The 20040-nt window shown below is 36.0% G+C and overlaps 1 protein-coding gene across 2 annotated transcripts in view; it reads right to left on the bottom strand.

The window, feature by feature from the left end:
• LOC140171743 (pituitary homeobox 3-like) overlaps positions 1-20040 on the bottom strand; it is a 79252-nt gene that overhangs the window by 11795 nt on the left and 47417 nt on the right. The window contains exons 1-2 of one of the 2 annotated variants that reach the window (XM_072195062.1): positions 18745-19217; positions 9655-9866 (exon numbers count right to left, since the gene is read on the bottom strand). In XM_072195062.1, the coding sequence (XP_072051163.1) occupies positions 9655-9866; positions 18745-18904 (372 nt within the window). In that variant the 5' untranslated portion in view covers positions 18905-19217. Of the gene's footprint in view, positions 1-9654; positions 9867-18744; positions 19218-20040 lie in introns of those variants that run through there. The other variant, XM_072195061.1, reaches the window with a different exon arrangement.

The following is a 20040-nucleotide window of genomic DNA, read 5'->3' as shown; positions in this document are numbered from 1 at the left end:
ATGAGAGTCTAGGGGATGCCCCAGTCTTAGTCTTTCCCTTTTTACATCAAAAGGACACTGGAAATATCCGCTGTACTTTTGCCGGGGTAAAGTAAAAGGAAAATGGCTGAGGTTTTGGTTGTGAAAAGTCAAACTGGTGTCGCGAGGTCATCACATAATTTAAGAAAAAGACAACGAGCATCCCCACGAGCATCTGTCTACGACATGACAATACAAACATTAAAGTACATAGGGAATGCTCGAGTCTGAGCTCTTCTGCTTTCAAAATGAAATGAAATTATTTTTCGTACTTTTTGCCTGCAAATTAATTAAAAGGATGGGAAAAAACGTTAGGTTGTGAAAAGTGGTGTCGCGGACTAAACATTCATGACACTCGTCTGTGACTATCATATCAGGAATGCCCAGTCTGAGCTTCCATTTTGTCGCATCAAGTTGACACTGAAAGGTTCGTTTGCACTGTAGATTTCACATCACAAAATATATAGAAATGTGGTCGAGCGCGAACAATAATGATGCCTGTTTTGCTTTTTTGAAGAAAAAAAAAGAAGCTTAAAATGAGCAGAAATGTGCATGTTTTTGGACTTAAAGTTTGCAAATATTACACCATAACCTTCCACAAGATTGAGAGTCTAGGGGATACCCCAGTCCTAGTCTTTTTTTTTCAAAAGGACACTGGAGAATATCCGTTGCACTTTTGTGAAAAGTCATTGGTCAAACCGATGTCGCGAGGTCATCACATAATTTAAGAAAAAGACAACGAACATCCCCGCGAGCACCTGTCTACGACATGGCATTACAAACATTAAAGTACATAGGGAATGCTCGAATCTGAGCTCTTCTACTTTCAAAATGAAATGAAAGTATCATTCGCACTTTTTGCCTGCAAATTAATTAAAAGGATGGGAAAAAACGTTAGGTTGTGAAAAGTGGTGACGCGGGGACTAAACATTCATGACACAGACGTCTGTGAATATCACATCAGGAATGCCCAGTCTGAGCTTCCATTTTGTCGCATCAAGTTGACACTGAAAGTTTCGTTTGCACTTTTTGCCTGTAGATTTCACATCACCAATTAGAAATCATGAAATGTGATCGAGCGCGATCAATATTGATGTCTGTTTTGATTTTTTTAGAAAAAATTAAAGCTTAAAATGAACAGAAATGTGCATGTTTTTGGGTTTGGCTAAAGTTTGCAAATATTACACCATAACCATCCACAACATTGATTTTTTTAAATTATTATTCTGAAAAACTAAGTATAAACATATGCGAAGAAACTGAATGAAAATATTTTCCCGGTTTCTGCCATTCGCCACATTATTCATTGGCATGATTGGGAAGGATCCTTACATATGTGGTGTATACAACTTACAATGTACATGGAGGAAGTGCAAGGAGGTCTTCATCAATAGATTATAAGTAGTTCCAGTCGGGTTGTGTTTAACACCTCGAAATCACGTCAAGAGAGGACAGAGGAAGCGTCTCATCTCCTTTTGGTAATGACACTACCGGACATAAGATGGCGGATGTGCCTGTCAAGTTCAACATCAACTCTTCTAGATACCTCCACAATCAGGCCTTGTTTAATAACCCTACTTCCATTGTAGACCCAACGAAAACACTATGTGGGCCTTTGTTAATAACCCCACTTCCAAAGTGACCCCTAAACTCGGACCATACTACTAACAGGTTCTAAGGTCTATTGGTTTATCACGATGGTAAAATAATATCATTCTTGATCATGTTGATTTGTAAACTCTACATACCCTCTTTTTAGACATTTGCAAATACTCATGCTGAACGTGAAAGTACAATTCCTCCAGCTAACGTACGATTCCTAGAATGAGAGGTCTATTTATTAACCTATAGACATCATAGTCATGATAATGTCATTTGAAGATGCCAAGTTTGTTGAGCATATTACAAAAGCATTTATTTTGCTCCAAGTTGGCTTCAGGCAAAAACACTACTTTCAAAAATCACGCGCGCAAAAGAACTTTAAAAAAAAAAAGCACACACTGATAATAAACTTTGACTTGTAACATGTTTCATTTTAGTTTTCGCATCCAATATTGCATTCAACAAAAAAGAGATTGAAAGAAATGATGGCGGTATTAAAGAAATGCAGACAAATTCTGATAATTTTGTGGTTCATACAAACATGCAGGCAGACCGTATAATCATAACATTCACGTGAATATATGCCCTTTCCGTTGTTATGTTTAGCAAAAATGACAAAAAGAAATGAAAGAAATTTAAATCATAATCTTAAAAGAAGAGCTTGCCCCATTCAAATCTGAATTCGATTTGAGAAACTACGGCCGCTCCTATAACTTTTTCTATTTGAAAAACAAAGTGCATTAGTAATCAACAATAACCTGTCTATCGTTCTAGAGGTGTCCATGCATATTTCAAAGACTCATCATTCTCCAATCAGAGCTGACCTGCGTCAAATGCATGAATACTAAGGCCCTATAGGCATTATTCCATCAGTAAAACACCCTTAATCTCCAGCAAAGCTGGGGGTGTATCCCACCCTTAAGCGCCAGCTCCTTCTACTGTAGAACCGACAAATAAAGAAGCTCTACTCGATGGTAATTCCTAGTTTTCTTAACTCAAAGTCTTTCTACCCTCCGGCCTACATAAGATAATGAAAACCAAATAGGAGTTTGATATCGCCACAATCGCATTTACAAGAAGGTAGACACACCTTTTCCGGCATGTCGATGGAGCGAGTTGTCTAATAATATGCCGGAGCTTTACGCGTAAGCTTAACGCAACGACACCGAAAGACTTGAGCGAAGCCGGTGAATTAACCGACTACATCGCGGTACGTTTGCACTAAATTGATACAAAACAAACAGTATTTTTAATATTGTGTATATTTCAAGAGTATAAATCTCATGTATTTGTTTTGTTATCTTATAACACTCTAGAACTAGAACATCAAATCTGGGTACAAATTAAATAAATATCTCGTAGAGACACCTTAATTCCAAGTATCTATGTGTTGACGGTTGTATAGGAGAGCTTCATATGATAAATCAATATTTGCATTGGCTTCATTTTTCTGTTTTATTTGATTATTCATAGCGCCTGAAAATAAATTGAGAACTTTTTTCGACTATTTCGTGAATATTCAATAAAGTAAACAGAGAGACGTGTTCTATAAATAAATTGTAACTTTAAAATCAATGTTTTCTCAGCAGGTAATGTTATTTGACCAACGCATCAAATTTGTTTTTGTTTATTTTCATATACTTTATGTTTGTTGCTGCAAATAACTTCATTAGACGGTGAATACAATTCATAATTTTGCTTTAAAACCACGCGCATCCCTTATTTTTGATAATTCAGTCTTAACACTGTAGCCCCATGAGAACTACATGCCGATTGGCCAAAATGAATATTGTGTCAAATTATCTATCTCATTTAGAGTATTCCCAATTCTATCTCATTTTGTTTATTTACTCAGTTTATTTTTCCTATCCCGAAATATAATTCTAAACTTTCCAAGTTTATTCCATGTTTATTTAAACCTCCAATTGTTAGATATGCCACTAGTTCGACACGACAAACGCCAACCCCGATCCCAACCGACCCTACTGCCATATTCCCATAACCCTATTGAAAGTCCTAAGCAATCGGGTATTATTGATTACGTGTCGAGCAAACGGATGAACGTGTTCTCTCTTTCTCTGCTCCTTATTCAGCAGCTGCGTCTTACGTACAAAACATTTCAAGAATGTGCAAATTTACATAACAATAGCACGCTCTACATTCCTCAATTCATTGATTAGCAAATAAAGCGGTGTCACTTTTCATGAGTGGCATACCCTACATGATATAGCGATATGCATAATACGTGTATGACAAGCTGCCCCGGCAAGCTGCTTACTGGAAAACGACATCGACATACTTTAAGTTCATTGTATTTTACGTTTTTATTACATGTTTTATGACATTTTACAAAAAGGTAAGGGTATGTTAATTTTAGTAATAGAATAGAACAGAAGTAGTGGTAGGAGTAGCAGTGGTAGGAATTTATTTTTCCTTCCTGAATGAGCATTGTGATGGAATGACGCAAATAATGATGATAATTTGCTGTCCTGATGATGATGATGATGATGATGATGATGGATGATTACGCAAATTTAACTTTGATTTAAAGAATGTATTTTTTTTTCTAAAGTTTTTTACATCTGAAGATAATTGTTTTAAAACGATCTCTTATGATGTTTTTGATGATGTATATGATGATGATGATATGATGATGTTTTTATGATGAGGACGTGTGGAGAACAAATATTTTTGAACATGTAAGTGAGGAGGAATGGAATGGATGATGATGATGATGATGATGATGATGAGGAGATGAATATAATGCCGACGATGATGATAAAACATTGTAAAATATAGTAAAAAAAATATAATTTTAATAAGAATAATATTGTCTTATTTTAATTTTTTATATTTCGAATTTCATTAATAAACATTTTGTGTATATTTGCCTTTCAAACACCTTCATTTTATGTGTGACAATTTAACACAGTGTAATGGGAATTAAATGGTACACACAACACAAAGGTCTGTTGGAGTTAAGCTGTCACCCTATGGGGAGAAATAACTTCTCTATGATAGAGATTTGACATCTACAGCTATATAGCAACACTGAACAATTGCGCCATTAAAATCCCAGAGTACACGTATGTCAGAAAAGGAGCTGTCAATCTAGCGTTTTCATCGAAGACCTGAAGCTGAGCTATGAGCTGAGGAAACTGGTTTGAATTCCAGGAAGACAAAGTAGCTAGTTTAAATGTCGTGAATAGACTCATTAAGTGAACTTCAATAGAAATATCGCAGGAAGTTCATGCCACACCTCCAGGAGATCTACGCGGGCAACTCCTGCACTACATGTTCATCTACTGTTGACAACCTTAATAGTCTACCTATTCTTTGTACATATGAACATGGTCCAGTATTCTTTTATGGTCCATATTCTGAATGTCTCTAGCTTAATAGCAGAAAGGTAATATCACACCTGTAAGCTGTACGCTACCTGCCTGTGCATTTCTGTCCAGTGCTGACAACTAAAACAGCGCGTCAATCTATAAAGCTATTATAATTCCCACTTTTCTTTTAAAATTTCTCAACACACTCACTTTGAGTTATTCAATGGGCCATTGACCTACAGTTACTCATCATACTCATTAGGAGGTGTGTGTTGGTTCAAAGAACCCCTGTTCCGAGTACAGAGTAACCAAGGGAGACACGTCCATGTGGCCAGGGTTTACCCACACCTATGGTGTGACTACCCATGGTGGTATATTACCCCTGGTGCTCCTACTGACAGGCCTTGTTAGCACGTCGGACGGGAATTGTCCTGAATCTAAGGACAATAACCTTATAATTACTATTTACTTGGGTCAACATCACAGCAACATGGGCAACATTAAGAAGGTCTTTGAATACAGAGGCAAAGAGCCTCGCGTTCTAGTTGCGGTAGCACGCCTTAGGAATGCATTACAATGTACAAGTAAATCATCGCCAGCTCAGTTCTTGATGTCAAGCGTTCTATAAACTGTATTCGCTGGCTTCTTGTTTACTGTTGCAATGCATTATAATTCTAGATAAGTTAGTAATTATGTTGTACATACATGTATATTATATTTCCTATATCGTCCAAGATTAAAGTGTCTTCTACTTTTGGAGGAAATGTAAGCATTTAAAAAATAACATACATTGACAATAACATTTTGAAGGTTTTAATATGTAAGATTGATTTGCATCTTTATAGTACGTTGTTCACACAAAGACACATCAGAAGTCCAGGAAAATCTAAGTAGTGGAACAGTGCCTAATTTGCATAAATCCAACGTGGCCACAAGGATGAAAGTTGGTCAAATATGGTTTAAATCCATGCCAGTCATGCCAGTGTATTCCTTTCAGCACACAGATTCGCACAAAGTATTATAATAGTTTGACCTATCTTCGATGTACAGTTCTTGAGTTAAAGGCAAAAATTTGCAATTTGTGGTGGGTCATTTCATAAGTTGACTTGCCTTTTAATAAATGAATACCTGAGTGGAAGAAGGGCCCAACTCCATTTTTTTACAAAAATGAGTTAGACCCAGCATTTTATTGCCAGCAGATTGTTCTTCCAATTTACAACCAGTGTGTGCAAAAGTTGATTTAAAATCAAAACTCTTTCCTCAATTTCTTTCAATACGCTGTAGTCATGATGTGATTTCATTGAAAAAAGGCCCAACTCCATGAAAAGTTGGGCCCTTCTTCCACAAATAGTTGGGTTAGGCCAGGAATTTTGTTCATCCATGAGCAATCAGACTTTTTACTAAAATTAAACTTTTTGTTGTACAGAAACACCAAGCCATTTGGGAGCTGGACTCCGTGGAATTTCTCTGCCATTAATGAATAATTATCAATGGGTTCTATTCATTTATTTATCGAGACACATCTGCTTACAAAACTGGGACTTAAAATTTATATTATGGAAGGGCCCATCCATTCGTATAAATAAGAGCCTCTATGTTGCATGGAAACATCATATTTGTTTTGAATACTGAAGCTGATATTGTATATTCATGTTTGAGAGGTCCACTGAAGATGAAAACATTTGGTCTATGAAACATTTTCCAACTATTATTTTTTTATTTTAATATAAAAAAAAAAAAAGCTTGGAGTTGGAGCCCTTCTTCCGCGTCAGGTATTCAAATGATATATGCCTATATTTCGCTTGGCGCAGAAAAAACGCCTATGTACATTTGACCATTGAAAATGTCACCTCCTACAAAATGAACGTATTTGCTCACTATCGAACTGAACATTTGCCCAACATGCCCAATTTACAACCAGTCCTGTGCAAAAGTTGGATTTAGTATCAAAACTCTTTAGCCCTCAATTTCTTAATACATATATTGTGATGTGATGTGATGTGATTCAGTATTTCAAAAAAGGTGGCATACTTAGTGAAAAGCTTAAAACAACTAGGCCCTGATTGTTTAGTTGTAATTCAGGCCTGGATATTTTGATTGTTTATGAGAAATGAGCAGGATCAGACTTTTTATAAAAATTAAGCTTTCAAAATGTGTTGTATTTCAGAAACACCAAGCTATTTTGGAGCTGGACTCCGTGGAATTTCTCTGCAATAAATGTCTTCATATAATTATCATCATGGGTACTATAGTCCATTTACTTTCCTCGAGACAGTATCGTCCGCGTGTGAAATGCACAGGACTTAAAATTTATGACCTTCATGGATAACATCCATTTATAAATAACGTAGCATCTATGTTGCATTTTGATGTGGTAGTCTTGTCCATATCACTGGAAGCTGATGGGTACCAATCATTTTGAGACAGTACCCTATTGTACAGATGGCTTGGTTTTAGGAATCCATTCGGTGTGATAGCTTCTTTATTTTGTTTATTTCGGTTAGTAATAACCATGATAACACGAGCTTGTCCGCGAGCTTGTCCGCGTGTGATACACGCGCGATCATAGGCGGTGTATGTAAGGCGCAGTTCATTCGCGCCGCATCGGGATCTACAGAATACACCGCCTTTGATCGCGCGTGTATCACACGCAGACGCTACTCTCTCGAGGAAGCTACCAAATGTTCCATAATTGACCATTTAAAAACGGTAAAATTTCAAAATGAGGTGCGTATTTTGTGTGCGTAGGCTGTCAAACGCGTGCTTCAATTACTCGCATATACTTTGCTAAAAAGCCTTCTGGCGCGTTGCTAAAGCAAAGCGCGAGAAATAAAATGCATTTTTGCGCATGCGTTTGGAGAGCCTCGTTTTGGTAGCAAGATGGCGGATTCGTGCAAAGGCGCATGCGTTTGCAGGGAGAACCTCGTTTTGGTAGCAAGATTCTTGCAAAGGGCGAGATGGTTAGAACCACTGGGTTTCCTACCCAGCAACTATAATTATGTGATTTTTGAATCTTCATTTAAATTTGAAATACTTTTTCTTTCTTTTTTTAATTGATGGATTAAGCAGAATGGCGATTTAATATCAATTTTATTTTCATTATTTCATTAGCTTGGGATGCATTATAACACGTCTGATGTGTACCTCCGATTGTGTTACACGGTCAAGTTTTAGCAAAGGTATTTCAACAATAAATCTGTATTTCGTCAAGGGCTTAAGTGCATTCTATGGTGTTCATTCAGACCATCTTCATCACATGTGACCCGTGTCCATAAAGAGATATGCTTGATTTTAACAGCCAGGATTTTTTAGGTTTCACAAACAGATTTTATTTGACATTACTGATTGACAAAAAATGCTTTATATTTAGAAAATTCAATTTCTTAGCACAGATGCATGCAAGTCTGATTTTAACATGGGTATCGATCGAAAACCGACTATCAACAAAAGCTCGGTTTTCAATGCGTTTAACTGATAAGGCTATTATATTAAAAGAAGCTATCACACCAAAATGAATTCCTTCAACCAAGAATGTATCTGTACGAATTCAGGGTACTGTATCAAAATGATTGGTACCCATCAGCTTCCAGTGATATGAACATGACTACCACATCAAAATGCAACATAGGAGCTACGTTATTTATAAATGAATGTTATTATAAGGTCATAAAACTATAAATCCTGGGCATTTCAAGATAATCCAATGTTGCTAAAGAAGCAGGTTGTCAATAAACACCAAACACTGATGGGTACCAAACATTGTGATACAGCTTGTAGTCCTTTAAATGGAATAAACTCTTCATCTAACCCTACCCAAAACTCTAACCCCAAATACAGCCATGGGGTTTGAATAAATTTTTGTTTTCTTAACCTAATAAATATTTGAATAATTGATACAAGATCCTCCTCATTCCTAATACACTCTTGAAAAGGTTTTTTTTTCAATTTGACTAGAAATAAAACAAGATCTCACTAAGTTAATCAAATTTGACCAATTTTGACAAAGTAAAGATACACTCAAGAGGAAAGGTATGAGTTCTATAAGAAGATCACAAGGCTTGATATAAGGGGTGTCATTTCTGCCGCATAGCCATGATTTGTTATTGGGAGGATGGAAAACCCAAAACTTTCGTTTTCTTGGTTTTGTGTACTTTATGCCTTAACTTGAGAGCAACAAACCCTGTGGAAATAAAGTTATTGGCTTCCTTGACTAGTTTTCTGATACGACCAATGTATCAATATTAAGAATTAAGCTAGTTAAATGTTTAAAACTTTAAAAATACGGCACTTGCCATGAGTGCCATCCCCCGATTGCCATCCCATCCAACAGCCTTAAGATATAGTAAACACATTATACTGTCTCCATGAAAATGAATAATGATCTAACATGCATCATATTGCATGTATTATGTTATGGTTTTGTACATTATCATGTTTACACTTGGTAAATACATAATGTATATCTGTCTATGTCATCAAATAGATAAAAAGGTCACCTGGGGTCACGGTCGCCCGGTCAATCTCTGGGATCATCCCCTTTGAATTATGTTACTATTAATGTCAATATTAAATAGGACATCTGTACTTCTCACTCTTATTAAACATAATTCCAGAGATAGATGTGTGTACGTTGTTAGTGTCTTAGTGAAAGGAAGATGTTAATATTGAGTGGGGTTTTATAAAAGGGAAAGATTGCACCTACTCTAACTCTAGCTTCAGTAAGATTTGTCCATGCTGATATCTCTTCTCGCGTAGACATGTCTGGATATCGGTTCCGAGCGAAATGTGCCTCTAGTTCCTGCAGCTGCTGACTGGTGAAATGTGTTCTCTGTCTCCGCTGGCGTGGTTTCTTGCTCGAGTCATCTGTAAGATCATCCGTGGTGCTGTTTTGTGTGTCTTCTGCAGCTGTTTCGGCTGTGTGTGAGAAAAAACGAGAGCAAAGAGACAAGAAAAGTCAGTAGTAAACAAAGAAGCATTGGTAGCTTGTATGATAAACACGGTATGGGGGTCAGAGGCAAAGGGTGCCCCTGATATCCCCCGGCAGGAATTTACACGCTTCTTTTCACATGTTTGGCCGATATGAACTCAGAAATCTTCTCTGGCATCCCCCTGTAAAAACACCTAAGTATACAAAAATAAAACTTTCAAGTCTTCAGGTTGTCACCACGTGGAATGGTTGTCCCAAAGACGTCCAAGTGTTTATTCCTATTTGTTTCCGTATCTTGAGGGAAAATGTTAAGTCAACACAACGCTACGCGTTTATTGGGTAACATTCACGTTATTAGAAAGTTGTTAACCTAAAGATGAACTGGTAGGGCATTTATGCGTACATAACTGGGATACCCATGGTCAAAATGGACATGGAGGAACTATCAACATTTAAGTAGTATCTGGGATAGTTGCATTAAATAATTATCACGGTCTTTGAAACATCTTAATTACCACTGTAAAAACTCGGTAGTTAGCATATGTGCTGACTATCGAGCGCTTTTAAAACATGCAAACATGAAGTGCCCCATCCACAAAAGTGTAAAGGTTTTGAGCACATCATCGATACACATAGTTATATACGAACAAGTAAACCTGCAAATTTGCGTCTCAACCCCATTAGCTCAGTTGGTAAAGCGCCGGAGTTTGGTACAATTTATGCTTTCAAAAGCGCTCGATAGTAAGCATGTGCTAACTATCGAGTTTTTACGGTATATGCATTTATTTCAACAAGTACATGATGTACAAGAGATGAACTAATTGTCGAGTCAATGACATAGTGGAAAAGAACTAGTTTAAAAACACAAAATCGCAGTTAGCGAATTGAACAATCTAAGATTGCAAAAATATGAATGAACATATATTTATCACGGTTTATTAGAGTTTTTTATTATCCAAGATCCCAAGGAGGATTATGAATCCGATTACAAACATGATAGGGCCAATTTAAGCAATTTCAAATGCAGAAAATCTTTACTATGCCTATACATTAATGTGACAGGGTATCATTGTTAACTTTATATGCATGTCTTTAATATTGAATTACAGTAGCTTTTTCAAGGATTCTTGTGTTACAGATACATGTATTTTAATCAAATACATTTTATTTAATAAAAAGCTTAATATCTATTCATTCGATTCACTTATATACATAATTATGTAAGTGCTTGGGTAAATATTTTCTAAATATCTAAATACTACTCTTAATTGCCAATATGAAAGTACATCACACGATAACTTGTACTTCGGTGTGTATTCCATTCTACATGTCTGGCAAAAAAGATAAATCAGAGACACGTTCGTGTGATCTTATGCCATGTAGCTTTACAAGTTAAATATAGGTGAAAGTAGCAAGACGATTACCCAATTTTGTCAAGTGCTTTCGATGGCTCTCACTTTGAATTAAATTCAAGCAGTTTCCTACCAATAGAGCCATTTGTTGCAACCATCTGGTGAAAATAAAAACCTTCACAACTAATAAGTTAATTCAAAATCAGACACATTATTATCATAAAGTATCACTTATTTGACACGATTGGTTGTCATCATTTTAGTTTAGTTTCAATAAGAAAAAGCGCGCCATCTGGAATATCATCGTCTGCTAACCCGATGGGATATTCCAGTTGAAATCCATACACCCCTATGGTAGACATGACCATATAATCTTTCACACAGGGAGTGTGAATTTCAAATGGAGTTACCTAAATGGATGATCCATTTAAATTCTGCAACCCCTGTGTAGGAGATTAAGGTAATGTCTTCTGTAGGGGCGTATGGATTTCAACTGGAATAGCCCAATGTCGGAATTGGTTAGAAACACACAAAGTAACATCTTGTAGCCATGACATGATTGTCCTCATGAACATCTTTAAAAATAGCTGTATTGCTTTGCACCATTAAATCTCTATCTGCGTGTATGTTTCACCCAAATGAAATCTCCCAATTCAAATAATTATATTTGTTTAAGTTAAAATCACCAAAACCAAAGAATCACCATACCAGGAATACACGAGTTGCCTCTTGTCTTGACTTGATCTATGTGTCCAGGGAAGATAGTAAATGATTATAGTAATGGAATTAGACAACATCGTTTTGGATTTTAAAAGTCACTGTGCGTTTCTTCTTTAACCTTATTATATCAAACAGTTCATAATTGAATACAAAAAATTCCATACATCTACATAATTGCGCAACAAAGTTGCATTAAGCAATATCTAGCTGAGGTGGTACATTTTTTAAATTAAACGTCCAAAAGTCATTTTAATTATAAAAGGTAAAAAACAATGATTTGGTGCTTTAATTAGGGTCACAGATTCAGCCTAATACAGTTGTTCTTCCACTAATCCGTATGGATACACACATAAGGTTAATTGAACATTAAGGATTATAAATCAAGCAATAAGTTAACATTAAGGAATGGGTCAACATGTCAGTGTTGCCTCATTTCCTCTGAAATGTACATTAACATTTCGATCAGAAGACTTCGTATGGAAATGACACGATTTGCGGTGCCCCCAATTTCCACGGAATCGTCACAGAATGTTTTATCGATTACGGAAACATGAAATCTATCAGATTTCTCGCTCTTCTTTGAAATATGATACACACAATGTAATAGTTATATGCTTGGATGGCACATTAAAGACATTATACTACACCAGGCACAAAATTAAACTCGTCAGTTATAGTCATCCTTGCTGTTTAACAACCTGATAATTTTGGATTATTCTGAAATATACATTTTGTTAATTGGACTTTGCTTTCTCATTTGACACCCTGTTCGTGACAATCGAGCAAGAATTGACCAAGATATGTGCCTCCAAACCTTCAAACCCCAAAATCAAAAGTTGCAATAGTAACGATTCAATATTGTGCCTGTTACATTGTGTGCTTTATTGATTGGCCCGTGGTGCTTGTGTGCAATACAACGACGCGTAATTCCCATTGAAATTGCAACTTTTGATATTGGGGTTTGACGGTTTGGAGGTGCATATCTTTGGTCAATTCTTGTTCGATTTTCACGAATAGGGTGTCAAATGAGAAAGCAAAGGCCAATTAATAAAATGTATATTTCAGAGTAGTCCAAACTTATCAAGTTGTTGAACAGCAAGGATGACAACTGACGAGTTTCTTTTTGTGCCAGGTGTATAAAACACTGAATGTGTAAATGTATATTGTTGGGAGGGGCTAGGTGGGTGTGGTTACCGGTTGTATTATAAAAGTAACCAGTTTATATGATGTATCTTAATTATAGGGAGCTGATTAATTAAGAGCTTCCATGATTACAAGAATGACTTCCTCTTACTTTTTATCTAACTTATAAGGGCTATAACAATAATGACAATAAAATGAAATTGTACCTAAATAGAAAAAAAAACCTTGTTAAACTTTTTTTCAAATATGGGACATCATCATTTATTTACCTGGTTGGGGATGTCTGGAAATCCATCAGCCTACTTTCTAACATGTTTTAATGAAAATATTTTACTATAATGATGCATCAATCATTAATCATGACACATAATACGGTAATAGTTTCTTCTTCTATAAGGCCTAAAAAGTTTGTATTGCCCTTATCGACCAACCCTAAAATGTAAATAATATGAATTTTTAGGGCTAAGATTGTGCTTCAAATTTCGACTGATGTAGCAGCCTAATATTTAGTACCCACGAGAAGGCCCAATACGACTTTATTGAGAAGACTGACACTTGCACACAAGACCCACTGTAGCTTCGAGAATGGCAACATTACCTCGTAACTTTAATTTTGGACGGAATATTGTAGAAAGAATTCACTTGGTTTTGTCAGGCAAAAATACCAATTCATTCACTCAATGAAACATATCATTATTCATTCACTCGATGTAAAAAAAGAGTGAATTGAGGAACCATTCACCAAATGAAAAGAAGTAGAAGTAACATGAACTTCAATTCCATAATGAAAAGTGTTATTTTAAGAGTTTTATGTTTATATTTAGTCATATTTTTATATTCTTATTCTTCTAAAGGCGTGATATTTCACTCTTTTCGGGATGGTCTCTCAAATCACCCCAAAAGAGTGGATTTCACTCTTTTGAATTTAGAGAGAAGATCATCCACTGATTTGCACAGATAATACACGTTTTACAATAACAAACCTGTAGAGTCCATGGTCATTTACAGTTTGTCCACTTTGAAGTACAAAGTGACAACGCACGCGTATACAGCGCGTTAACAGTGCGTAGTGCTGCGTCGCTGCTGCAGGTATGCGTTCCTTCAAAGTCGGCACAATGTGTGCGTCCGCGTCGGTACTTTGTACTTCAGAGTAGACTGACTGTAGTTTAATTGTGCATTATGTCTCATAACGTATTACATATCATTTCTTACATCTTTTGAAAAAGGGTACAATAGCTTAATAAAGAGGACTCGGACACTCCCACCAATATGTTTTGATACGTACAATGCCTTGAGCCAGTATAGATTTACGCGCTAAATTAAATCTGTGCCAATTATTTCTTTTCATCCTAAATAACAGAACACAATGTTCTATTTAATTGTTGAGCAAATCATGACATAAAGGGAACAATATGAGGACCTACTTGACCAATTCTAGGATTTCATTCTTAAGGCTAGATGAACAACCCATGTAAATTGATAAAACTTTTCTATGGTTGATACTTGAGACGAGCAGAGTGGCGATATGCTATTTTGACACCCATATTTATATTTAATAATCAATCATAAAAGGCACCTATAAGAATACTGAATGCTCTGCGTGCTAGCCATGCGCTTCAACGGAAAAAGTTAAAATATCAAGAGCTATCTTAAGAACTACTGAACCAATACTAGGCTTGTTTGTACTCATTTTAATGCATTTTTCATGCTGATTCCAAATATGGTCATAAAATTTACATTTCTGAAATATTTGAATAAAAAAAATATTTTTGAAACATGTCGTCTGCAGTCGATACCCGCGTGAAGAGAGTTAAAATTAAATGCATGGGCACTTCGTGATCGTGATCCATTTACTCAAAAAAGTTGAGAATTTTATACCATCATCACACTAGGACTATAATGTTTGTGTGCATAACCTTTCTTGCAAGTTCAGACGTTAGACAAAGATATTGTCCAATTTGAATTTTCTCATTGTCGACAAACAGGCATTTCAACACAGTGGCCTATGGCGATGTAATACATGCAAATATTCGTAACTCACAAATTCAAGGTCCGAATCAACTGAAGTTAGTTTTATCATTTCAAATTTTTTTTAAAGGCTATTTCCGTTATTTATTGAAACACACATTTAAAAGAGGGATGCTAAAAATCACGAAATACCCCTTTTCAGTTAAGATAATCCATCTCAAAAAGAAACATCAAAATTAAGCCCAAACTCACAAAGTCAGAATGATTTTTAAGTATCGACATATATTTTGGTTTGAATAAAAAGAAATATATTTAAAACAATAATATTAATATTATACTATAGTATCATAGATTATCACAGATTAAATATTTATTGAACCATACACCAAATAGAATCACCAAAAGCCTCTTTTACTTAACATAATCCACTTCAAAAAGAAACAATAAATATAATATCAAAATCACAAAGAATATTTATAAATATCGACATTTATTTTGGTGTGAATACAAAGAAGTACGACAATATTTAAAACAGTTATCATTTTCTGATATCATAGAACCTAGATTAAATTATTTGAAAGAACCAAATTCGAGCCCGGAGAGAAAAGACATTACACTAAGGGACTGAGCCACTGGGTACTCGTCTACATAAGCCATGTTATCTCGGTCAGTCTGTCCGGCTACCTGACCTCCTTTACGCTTTGCGTTCGTTCAGTAAGCCTTCTGATTCAAGTTCATTACTTTTGATTTCTCTAAATGGTCATCTCAAGTTAACGATACATTCATTGTGCAACTGTCATGAGCAGCGACCATGCTGTATTACTTTCAAAGCATACATGTCAACAAATCTATAACTACAAAGGACATCTTGATGAAAGCTTCTATTCAACAAATATGGCCGTCCGCCTCTTAAAACCTCAAATCCCTGTTTATATCAACATCTGTCTTAGTTCAAAAGATCGGTCATGATCGTGATTGTTGTATGATAGTTTGTGTTTAATGTCGTAAACATTTGTTCAAGCTTATTTGCAACATAACAAATGAACTTGGCCTTTGAATTATTGTATAGAACGGTAGACAAAAGTGCTTTACCCATAATTTTTGTTGTTGTTGCTTTTATGTGAGTTTATCCCTGAAAATGAAATTAGGTATAACGTATCAAGATTTATTTCAAATGTCCTAAAGTTTACGATGAGCAAATTAAAGTTGACCCATTAATTGATTTGGTTTAATTGATAGTATTAAATCTGACGCATTTCACATAATACTTTCACAAAAAGGTGATGATATCGTCTTTAATGAGGTCTGTAAGCGAGTACGGAAATTTGGATTCAGTTATAAATCTAAAACCATACAACAACAGTGACTTCAAATTACGTAAAAGGACGCCAAAAAGTATACAATTTTTATTATTATGTACATTATACCACAAAGTACCTGCACATATCTAACATGCTTATGAATCATTTCACGATTATAATAAAAATAAAACAACCATCATTGAGCCCGCTTTTTGGTTTTAATTCCCACATAAGTAAATATAGCTAAAACAATGTACTATCTGTTATCTGAATTACAGTGACGTAAACCATTCTAAACCTTCTAACTGCGATTTTAATCTAAAGTGCACCATTTAGTTTAATTTGTGTATTATGTCTCTTAACGTATTACATATCATGTCCTTACATCTTTTGAAAAAAGGGTACAATAGCTTAATAAAGAGGACTCGGACACTCCCACCAATATGTTTTGATACGTATAGCAATGCCTTGAGCCAGTATAGATTTACGCGCTAAATTAAATCTGTGGCAATTATTTCTTTTCATCCTAAATAACAGAACACAATGTTCTATTTAATTGTTGAGCAAATCATGACATAAAGGGAACAATATGAGGACCTACTTGACCAATTCTAGGATTTCATTCTTAAGGCTAGATGAACAACCCATGTAAATTGATAAAACTTTTCTATGGTTGATACTTGAGACGACAGAGTGTCGTAGACAAGGAGCAACCCTAAACCTGCTTACACTGTCATCTAAGATGGAGTGGGATTCGGTGAAGGGGCTAGTGTGAAACGTGAGCGATGCATCAAGAGTCTGTGATCGGATTTGGGCTGGTACCATCGGATTAGTTACTTCCGTAGCTATGAAAAGGTAGAAGCGCTATATGATACCAGAAAAACCAACACGACTTTTGTGTTTGAATTTATGATTGAAGAAAATCGCTTGGAAATCGACCCCGCAGGCGAGAAAGCTTCCGAAGGCATGTAAGAAGTGAAACGTTGGGCACGAATTGAGGGGAGAAGTACCAGTTCAGCAATGTGCAATGAGCGTGTACGAGTACTTAGTGCGGCGTGGATGAGGCCAAAGCCAACGGCAAATAACCAAAGGCAAAAATTGAATTGTTAACAAAAAAATGAGAAGATATTCAATGCGATCTAGCAAGTGTTTTACACGGCGTTGACACGGCAAGGTATTAACGCACAATTGCATAGAATGCACTCAGATTACAATTTTACTGCGCAACCGATGGTGGTAGTTTTATTAACAGACATGAACTCAGGCTATAATTGCGAGAAACAAGCTGATGTGATCGCAAAACAGGAAAGCCTCTACACTCCCACCGCTTCCCATTACAACCTTCTCAACAACGTCGGCATAAAAGATAAATATATTGACCGTATTAACCCGACCCTCCCCCTTCTCTACTACTCCAGTAAGGAGATTTGGACCACGTTAATTGAAAACGTGCGTCTTTAATTTGATTGTTAATAATTTTAAAGTCTTTTTTTGGCACAAAGTAGTGAATTTCATCTGTTGGTAAGTTTTCTAACGTACACACAAGTATAGTATTTAAAATTGAGTAGCTTTCTGTTTTGTGTTTCTCCGTTTCTGGAGTGTGTTAAGTTATTTTTGAAAATTTATCTTTCCGTGTCTTGATTCATACGCATAGCTATTTAAGAAGAGCTACTTTATTTTTAAATTTTTCGTGAGTTTTTAAAAGAATTAAAAAAATGAGACACAAACGTGGATTCAGGCACGTAACGTTTCCAAAACTCAGAAATGGCAATTGGAGCGGCCACTTATGCATGAAAATGTAGATACTATCAATTACAATTCAGTGAGTGGTTTAAGTCCCATGAGTAGTAAGGACACGATTTTGACGCACAAAACATAGCAAAAGGAGGATCTTCAAGTACACATACGCAGTATGTTGCCAAACTCTATTGAGACCTTTTTGACACTGTTCCACAAACATGGTAAAGAGATGTGTCTTTTGAGGATTGCACTAAGATAGGTCAAAGTTGATACAAATAAGACAGGCGTTCGACTAAAAACGGAATTGGTGTAGAATACAGAGAAACGTTGTAAGGCAATTGACGAACACTGACAGTGTAAAAAATAGTTCACAAAACGCTGTTTATATGATCATGATGATATTATACTAGCTGCTAACAAAACATGTTATGTATTAAGGGCATTAATAAAAATAACTTTAATATGTCATCTTATTTAGTATTATCGTAATGAATATTAACTTAACTTAGCATTAGTGTAATTTGGTAAGCAAATTAATCTGCTAAGAATCACATTTAACATAATAATATTACCAGTATAAATATATATTATGCATAGCACAAGATAATACAACACGAGTAAATAAAGTACAATATTCCTACCATGCGAGTTGACTGTACGGAGGTGACACGTTGTTTGTGTGCCGTTAGTCCCGGCGTATGATACTCCCGTCGTCATGGCCGTGACGCTAACTGGATTTCTCGGCGTTTCCGCGCTCACCAAGTCTTCCAAAGTCGATAGTGGATCGCTGAGACCATCCATGCTTACTTATCAATCAAGATAGATTAACTTGGGCCGTGTTTACGACGGAGGGAGGGAGAGAGCGCCTGGGCGGGAAGATCTCCTAAAATCCGGGACTGCTGGACTCGTAAGCCGTGCGGTGTCAACATGGATTGGAGTAGCTCAAAGAAGCAATCTCTGCGCTATAGTATCACGAGCTACCTAAAGCTCCTTTTTCTCGGAGCGAAGATACAGCCGAATATTCTCTGATGATTATATCCAAAATGAAGGTGGTCGTATTTCAGTAGTAGGTCGGCTTACGCGGCTATTCTGCTGTAAGTCGTGATTGCATATACCGCCGTATTAAAGCCCCTAGGTGCATCTGACTTTCCGACCCGCCATAGTCCCAATTTGACGTCATCTAAGATGAGTAGGCGGAGCTTTAGTATACGGTGAAAGTGAAAAACCAATCAGCGCTCAATCGGAACTGTCTATCACTAAGTGTCTATCCCCTGATTGGCTTAATGTCAGGATATATCAATATGGTTCATTCATTCATTTTTTTCCTTTAACATTTAAGAGGCTCTAACAAGATATTTAGTAGCCAATAGTGGTGAGAATAATTTCTCTTATTTCCCTTGGCTATAGTGACCCTCACACAGGACATCACTCAGCTCAAACTGACTCACATCATCATGTGCCATTCTAGCTAGGAGGGTACACACACTAATAGTGTGTGTCCCAAATGTATAATTTGTGACAAACGGGTTGATTTAAAACAAATTGTAGACAGATTTCGATAGAGTAGGGGAATTTGTATCGTTTTGATCAAGCGACTATAGAAAATCTAGCAATGAGCTGGGTGAATTATGTGTGAGGAATCGGTGTGATAATGTCATAATACTATAACTCTCATGAAATAAGAAGAATTTAGATTGAGTTGTGAAATGGATTTGTAAATTGATAGCATACTATTAGGATATATTGTTAATTGAAATTTTGAATTCTACGACATTTAGGCTATATAACAAAGAACAAAACACAACTTTGCAATTTATTTTATAAAGCATTTTTTTTTGTAATAAAACGATATCCTGAATCATTCAATTAGCCCAAAATGCGATAAATTGTTTAAACGATATAGTATAACGTGTGACAATGGTGAAAGTCGCAATGGC

Source organism: Amphiura filiformis, chromosome 15 (genome assembly GCF_039555335.1).
Source record: "Amphiura filiformis chromosome 15, Afil_fr2py, whole genome shotgun sequence".
NCBI lineage: Eukaryota > Metazoa > Echinodermata > Ophiuroidea > Amphilepidida > Amphiuridae > Amphiura > Amphiura filiformis.
The sequence above is the reverse complement of the archived record's forward strand: the minus strand, read 5'-3'. Positions and strand labels throughout refer to the sequence as shown.